The sequence below is a fragment of the Helianthus annuus genome, chromosome 13 (genome assembly GCF_002127325.2).
Source record: "Helianthus annuus cultivar XRQ/B chromosome 13, HanXRQr2.0-SUNRISE, whole genome shotgun sequence".
NCBI classification, from domain to species: domain Eukaryota; kingdom Viridiplantae; phylum Streptophyta; class Magnoliopsida; order Asterales; family Asteraceae; genus Helianthus; species Helianthus annuus.
In genome coordinates, this window is record NC_035445.2 from 41,335,068 (window position 1) to 41,342,367 (window position 7,300).

A 7,300-nucleotide genomic window follows, 5' to 3' on the forward strand; every position below is an offset into this window, starting at 1 on the left:
CTTACCATGTCATAAAAAATCCATGTCAGATGCCACATCAACTGCCAGATCATCAAAAAAAAAAATCCACGTTAGATGCCACGTTAATACACAAGTGCCATATCAACAAAAAAAAAGTAACTAGGTTAGGGTTCAGTTAGTTGGACAGTGTTATCAGTCAATAAATTAAAAATTGAGAGTTGTGTGATACAAATCAAAAGTTGGGGAATGCCAATTGATAAAAGTTGATGTTACTTAAATCGATATCCAATAATAATAATAATAATAGTAATAATAATAATAATAATATCAAATAATAATAATAATAATAATAATAATAATAATAATAGTAATAATAATAGTAATAATAATAATAATAATAATAATAATAATAATAATAATAATAAAAAATTGTTTGTTGTTGTTTATACTTTACTAACCATCCAATGATGAGTAGAGGTCAAATAACAATAATAATAGAGCTACCTAGCTAGCTCTTTTCATCGGCGGGAGCAAAGGAAGTAGATGAGTATACGAAATACCTTCTCTCTGCTTCTACGGAACTGTTCTTTTTTTTAATCAAATTCCCCTTCAATTACTCATCAATCACCATTAATAACTTCAGATTCTCCTCTGTTCTTCTTTCAATTGCATCCTGTAACAATTTCAGGTCAGTTCCTTCATCAGTTCTCGTAATTGATGATGCTCTGTTTTTCAACTCTGTTTGTTTGCTTTTTAAGTGTTGTTTGATCGTAACTGAACCTGTTGTTTGATTTTGTTTGGTGGAATAGTGAACTGGTGAAGTGATCGTGTGGGTTTTGTGGAATTGTTAGTTGTTGACCGAGTGGAATTTGTTGATTTAGGGTTTGATTTAAGGTGTGATTTAGGTTGAAGTGGGGTGTGAAGGTGTTTTGATGTTGATTTTGTAGTTGAAGTTATGGTGGTTTTGAATCATTTGATTCTGATTTCAATGAATCCCTAAAAGTAGTTATTGTTTGGTCCCAAATGGGAATTCAAACTTTCTATTTGGGGATTTTTATTTTTTGGGAATATCATAAGTTATAACTTGTTTAGTAGATGCCATAATTACAAAAAATAAATAATAATAATAATAATAAAAATAAATAATTTTTTTTAATGATTATGGTTTTGTTTCATGAGATATATGTGTTTAAGATATTATGATAATCAAACATATATTGTTCTTTGAATTTACCACCTTTTAAACCCTTGAAGGCAACCGACTAGCACAAACAGCGTTTTACCTGGTCTGTTGGTTAGCAGGGTATTGGTGGGGGCCGTGGGTAAAAAGCATATGTTTTTTTTTTTCTTGAAGCACATGTCTAAAGGGATTACTTGTGTTTAAATGATGAACGATAATTGGTTTTAAGAAAAAGGATAATTGATATCAGTTTGGTTTGGCCCCGTTAGTTAGCAGGGTATTGGTGGGGTCCGTGGGTAAAAAACATATGTTTTTCTTGAAACGCTTGTCTAAAGGGAGTACTTGTGTTTAAAGGACAAAGTTAATATAATTGGTTTTAAGAAAAGGATAGTTAATATAAGTTTTGGTAATACTTACTTAATAGGTTTATTTGGGCTGGTGGTAGGAAGTGATTCAATGGAGCAGCATTTGGAAATATCTTTTTCAGGTGAGTGGTTTTAATGTTTTATAACTGGGTTCATATAGTTTTTGTCACGACGAATCATATTTAATTTTCATCATGCAGGTCAGCAAAAAGCTTCTCCAGCATCAACTGTATTTCAAGAAGTGGAAAATGCGTATCGAGCATCAACCGATATCAGTTTGTTTTCAAGCTCATTACCTGTCATTCTACATGAAAAATGTGCGATAAATGATAAATCTGTTATATCTTTATTTATTTGTTTTTATTTATTTATTCCATACTCAAATTTGTTCTAATACAATAAACAATCTCTTGAAGACGGATTTCCTTTAGAAGACGAGAGTGAAGATATCGCAACTAGTTTAACCGGAAGCATGCTTCCAGGTGAGGAAGACGAGCCGTTTACAGGAACTGACGATTTTGACCTTGGTGATTTGCCTACGCAATTGGAGGATTTGGATTTGGAAGACGACCTTTTCGAAAGTGGAGGCGGAATGGAAATGGACTCCGATTCCCGTGATGGAATTAGATTCGGTCTCTCTAATTTAAGGTTATCCGATAGTGTCCCGTTAACTGGAATTATTAATCGTCACGAGCTCCCCAATGGTGTGGCCCCCGTTGTCGGAGAACATCCGTACGGAGAACACCCTTCGCGAACTTTATTCGTTAGGAATATTAACAGCAATGTTGAAGACTCTGAACTGAGATGCCTCTTTGAGGTATTATATTCCAGAAAACATTTTTTTTTTGTTGAAGACGTTTTTGTATCAGTTATTGACTTTAAGAAATGGTGATTTGTGTAGGAATATGGAGAAATAAGAAATTTATATACTGCGTGTAAGCACAGGGGTTTCGTAATGATATCGTATTATGACATCAGACATGCTCGCGCTGCGATGAGAGAACTTCAAAATAAGCCTTTGAGAAGAAGAAAATTAGATATTCATTTTTCAATTCCTAAGGTCTGTAGACATAGTAAATTCATTCGTACTAGTAACATGTTGTTTATTTATTTTTGAGTAAAATGTCATTTTCGTCCCTGAGATTTGACGAGTTTTGCGACTTTCGTCCAAAGGTTTGTTTTCCGCATCTGGATCCAAAAGGTTTGAAATCTTGCCATTTTCATCTGGCTCGTTAACTCCATCCAATTTTTCTTCTTTAAGTCAGGGGTATTTCCGTCTTTATTGTTAACTTAAAGGGCAATTCGGTCTTTTCCAGGGGTATTCGGTCTTTTTACATAAAGTGAAAACGACCGAATTGCCCTTTGAGTTAACTAAAAAGACAAAAATACCCCTGAATTAACGGAGAAAAATGGATGGACTAATCGAGCCAGATGAAAATGGCAAGGTTTTAAACCTTTTGGATACAGATGCGGAAAAACAAACCTTTGGACGAAAGTCGCAAAACTGATCAAACCTCAAGGACGAAAATGGCACTTTAGTCTTTAATTTATATTTGTATATGTATATGATATATTCAGGATAATCCGTCTGAAAAGGATATCAACCAAGGAACTCTGGTTGTTTTCAACTTGGATGCATCGGTATCCAGTGATGATCTTCGTCATATATTTTCAGTTTATGGGGAAGTCAAAGAGGTGCGTTTTCTCTTTTAACGAAATTAATAGGGTTGAGAGCTCTAAGAATTTAACTCATTTTGGACTTTTTTTTTCAGATCAGGGAAACACCGCACAAGAGACACCATAAGTTCGTTGAATTTTACGATGTTAGAGCTGCAGATATGGCTCTTAAAGATTTAAACGGGAGGGAAATTGCGGGAAAACGAATCAAACTTGAGCATAGCAGGCCTGGTGGTGCTCGCAGAAAGTATGTATTAACATTCCGTACTTACAACCGTACTTTATGGTTACACGTTTAAGAAACTTTTAGATGAAAACATATTATACTGATGTTTTTATATGTAGCTTGATGCAACAATTGAGTCTAGCACTGGAACAGGACGAAACTCGACCCTTCTGGCACCATGTCGGTTCACCAGTGATCAACTCTCCTCCTGGTTAATATCTGCAAACTTTATACACTGTTGTTAAGACTTTAGTTTTTTTAGTTCGTTTTTTGCAGTTGTGGCAAATTGGGCGGGTCAAGCGGATTGTATAATGGGTAATTTTGGTATGGGTTGAGACATGGGTTGACCCAAATGCTTTTTGTTCAAAATTTTAATTTTTTGTAAGAGTAATTTACACGAATGGTCCCTGTGGTTTACCAAAATTTTGGATTTAGTAGTCCCTAGATATTCAAAAGTACATGGATGGTCCCTGTGGTTTGCACTCTGTAACACATTTAGTCCCTAACTTTTTCCAAAAGTACAAGGATGGTCCCTGTGGTTCGCACTTTGTAACGCATTTAGTCCCTAACTTGGACCTGCTAAAACCTTTAGATTTGTTGTCTGGGGACTAAATGCGTTACAAAGTGCAAACCACAGGGACCATCCATGTACTTTTGGAAAGCTAGGGACCAAATCCAAAATTATGGTAAACCACATGGACCATCTGTGTACTTTACTCTTTTTATAAATAATTACAGTGTCAAACATGATAATTTTATTTTAAATATATGATTTCAACAATACTACGAGTTTTCAATAAAATGATTTTAGATGCTTTATACACTAAAAATACACTTTCGGTAACCGTTGACCTGTTTGGCCTCCTTCTTAGTTCTTTTATTAGACTACTTTGACCCGTTATTGGTAAAGCATAACCCGAATCGACCCATTCGTAAGTTTACGGGTCAAAACTCGAAACTGTCACCTCTGTTTTATTATAATATAGTTTTGAGGCTGCCAAATGTCTGGCAGGTAGCTGGACCCATCTAAGCAGTCCAAGGGACCACGGTTCACCGCAAGGGTTCAGCTGGTCATCAGGGCTCGGAACACTTAGCCCAGGTCAGAACCCTTTACCTGGCCTGGCATCTATACTTCCACCACATATATCGAACCCCGTAAAGATCGCACCAATCGGTAAAGACAACGTTTTCAAGTCAACACTCGGCTTTGACCATCAACAATCACATTCCAGTCCAGGGAACACAGTCAACACACCGTCACTTAACAATTCCAATTTTGACCCGTCTAGTCTCGGTCGACTATCCGGTCCAGAGTTTCTTTGGGGCAGTCCAACTACGTACTCCGACCACCAAAGTTCTTCTTCTTGGCGGGCATCTTCGGTCTATGCCAGTCCTAGTCAGCATGGTTCATTTCTAGGTCAACTTCATCATGTAGGTTCCGCTCCATCGGCAGAAAGAACCATTTTTAACGGTGTGGGACCGGTTATCAGTAACGGAAGTGGTTCGCCTATTTCCCGCATGACGTTTTTTCCTAACAAAGGACCGATGATTATGGGGAGCGGTTCTTATCAAGGACGGGGAGCGTTAAACGAGGGTTTAAATTTAACCGAACGTAGCCACAGTCGGCGAGTTGATTATGCTGTTAACCAGATGGGAAATAAACAGTATCAACTAGATTTGCAAAAGATAATTAGCGGGGAAGATTCTAGAACAACATTGATGATTAAAAATATTCCTAATAAGTAAGAAAGTAACAATCTATTTGTTTAATATAGTTAAAGTAGACTGTTGTTACATGTTCATCACTGTTTTTTTTTTTTTTTCTTTTGATAAAAGGTACACTTCAAAGATGTTGCTTGCAGCCATTGATGAAAATCACAAGGGTACCTACGACTTTGTGTATTTGCCGATTGATTTTAAGGTAATTAGATAACGCCATGGAGTCAACTTCATAGCTATGCAGTTAATGTGGTAAAAAATCGGATATCGGTCAAGGACCGATATTTGAGATATAGGTTATCACGGTAGAACTAAGAAGAAAGGTACAGATATCGGGAAAATCGGTGATATATCGGTCAATATTACTGATAATATCGGTATTATTGGCACCGATATTACCTGCATAGCTTCATAGTCAAATTAGTGTTATCTAATAATAATTTGATCTGTCCCTCATTTTCACAGAATAAATGCAACGTGGGCTATGCATTCATCAACATGGTGTCTCCGTCACACATTATATCCTTTTACGAGGTTCTAATTTTCTATCCTTTTTAGCTAATTTATTTTCCTTTACCCGTTTGACCCGCTAGAGATTAACACAACACGTTCATATGTAAATGAATTTTATGGGATTTACATTTTGTGTAGGTATTTAACGGGAAAAAATGGGAGAAATTTAACAGTGAAAAGGTTGCTTCATTGGCGTACGCAAGGATCCAAGGGAAAGTGGCTCTAATTACACATTTTCAGAATTCGAGTCTAATGAATGAGGACAAGTGGTGCAGACCGATCATCTTCCAGTCAGAGGCCCAAGAAAACGATAATCTGGTAACGTTGACCAATTGTTTGACTTCATATATTTAGTTAAAGTGTTTGACTATTACCCAGCTTTTCAAAAGTACACGGATGGTCCCTGTGGTTTACACTTTGTAACGCATTTAGTCCCCAACTGTACCAAAAGTCACATGGATGGTCCCTGTAGTTTGCACTTTGTAACGCATTTAGTCCCAATCTTGGACATGCTGAAATCTTTAGATTTGTTGCCTGGGGGCTAAATGAGTCACAAAGTGCAAACCACAGGGACCATCCGTGTACTTTACTCTAAAGTTTAAAAATGGACAAAAATAGGACTCCAGGTCAACTCAACCCAACCCGTTTTGACTTTTGACCAGTTAGATAACTAGCCCGATCTACTGATCATCTGCTAACTTCGTTTGCTATCAATTTTTAAATTTTCAGGATTCGATTCCCTACCATAACATGAACATATGTATTCGTCAACCGGATGGATCGTACTCAGTGGACTCGTTAGATGGTTCAACAAGTAGCCCGGAAAAAAACTAAACAAGAGAGAGGGTTTTTAATAAGCGGATTCAAACCAGAAAAAGGAAAGTTGGTTTGTTGTATCGCGAGCAACAAGTTGTATAGAACTTTGAGAACATGGTGAAGCAGAGATGTTATAGAACTTTGTTGTATCGTGAGTCTTCGTGTGTAATTAAACTATCGGATACTTTATAATATATGTAAATAATTTCATGTGAGTTAGAAATTTAGTGTCAAGGAGCTGTTTTCAAGTGTATAGAATGGAGACAGCAGATCCGCAATAATTTCTAGATAACGGTCTCTTGTTGATCTTATATGTATATATTGACAAGTTGTTGATCCAGCAAGTTGTTTGCATAATTCAGGTAGAACTGCGTTGATGTGTGGTTTTTGAGGATTTTCTTTGCGTGATTGGTCTCTGAATTGAATATGCTGTACTCCTCTTGGTACTGTCATAGTTGCCGTAAGTCGGGTTTCGTTAACGGAAAGGGTAAAATGTATAGTTCGAAACGTTATTGTCATGCAACTACCTGCCGGAACCAATCCTAACATCATCCTTATTATGATTAAAAGGACTCTATCTCAAATAGACCATTATCCAATTTCGGGTCATTTCATCAGTTGTAGTTGTAGACTGTTAATGATTGCTCCAATCATGAATAATCAACGATCACAACAAGCAAAAACAACTCTGAAGATGGTAACGAGCCAAAGAAGGTACGAGTTTTGCTCGGACAAAACATGTGGATTTGCAACATGGTTTTGGGGTGTTTGCGTATGTCAATGAAGGCGAAAAAAGCGAATATAATGGTAGACAGATATGCGTAGTGTGTAGATATCACTAAA

General features: G+C 36.6%; 1 protein-coding gene across 4 annotated transcripts; it reads left to right on the plus strand.

Moving 5' to 3' along the window:
- The first annotated feature begins 430 nt into the window (after positions 1-430).
- Positions 431-6,843, plus strand: LOC110897721 (protein MEI2-like 2). 4 transcript variants are annotated; one of them, XM_022144453.2, is made up of 13 exons: positions 431-649; positions 1,566-1,628; positions 1,707-1,823; positions 1,923-2,323; positions 2,408-2,566; positions 3,085-3,201; positions 3,279-3,430; positions 3,529-3,620; positions 4,422-5,151; positions 5,246-5,330; positions 5,594-5,662; positions 5,780-5,959; positions 6,371-6,843. In XM_022144453.2, exons 2-13 carry the CDS (start codon positions 1,598-1,600, stop codon positions 6,473-6,475), a joined length of 2,238 nt encoding a protein of 745 aa, XP_022000145.1. In that variant the 5' UTR covers positions 431-649; positions 1,566-1,597; the 3' UTR covers positions 6,476-6,843. The 4 variants fall into 4 exon arrangements, with proteins under 4 accessions (XP_022000145.1, XP_022000146.1, XP_035837471.1 ...); XM_022144454.2 differs by having other exon boundaries at positions 435-649; positions 1,587-1,628; XM_035981578.1 differs by having other exon boundaries at positions 440-649; positions 771-1,628.
- Positions 6,844-7,300: the final 457 nt, after the last annotated feature.

What these genes read in the sequence shown, in the direction of transcription:
- LOC110897721 (XM_022144453.2), top strand. Translation starts at nt 1,598, where the DNA reads ATGGAGCAGCATTTGGAAATATCTTTTTCAG. An exon ending in AACTGAGATGCCTCTTTGAG is followed by an intron (nt 2,324 to 2,407) that starts GTATTATATTCC and finishes TGATTTGTGTAG; the next exon opens with GAATATGGAGAAATAAGAAA. An exon ending in TTCATTTTTCAATTCCTAAG is followed by an intron (nt 2,567 to 3,084) that starts GTCTGTAGACAT and finishes TGATATATTCAG; the next exon opens with GATAATCCGTCTGAAAAGGA.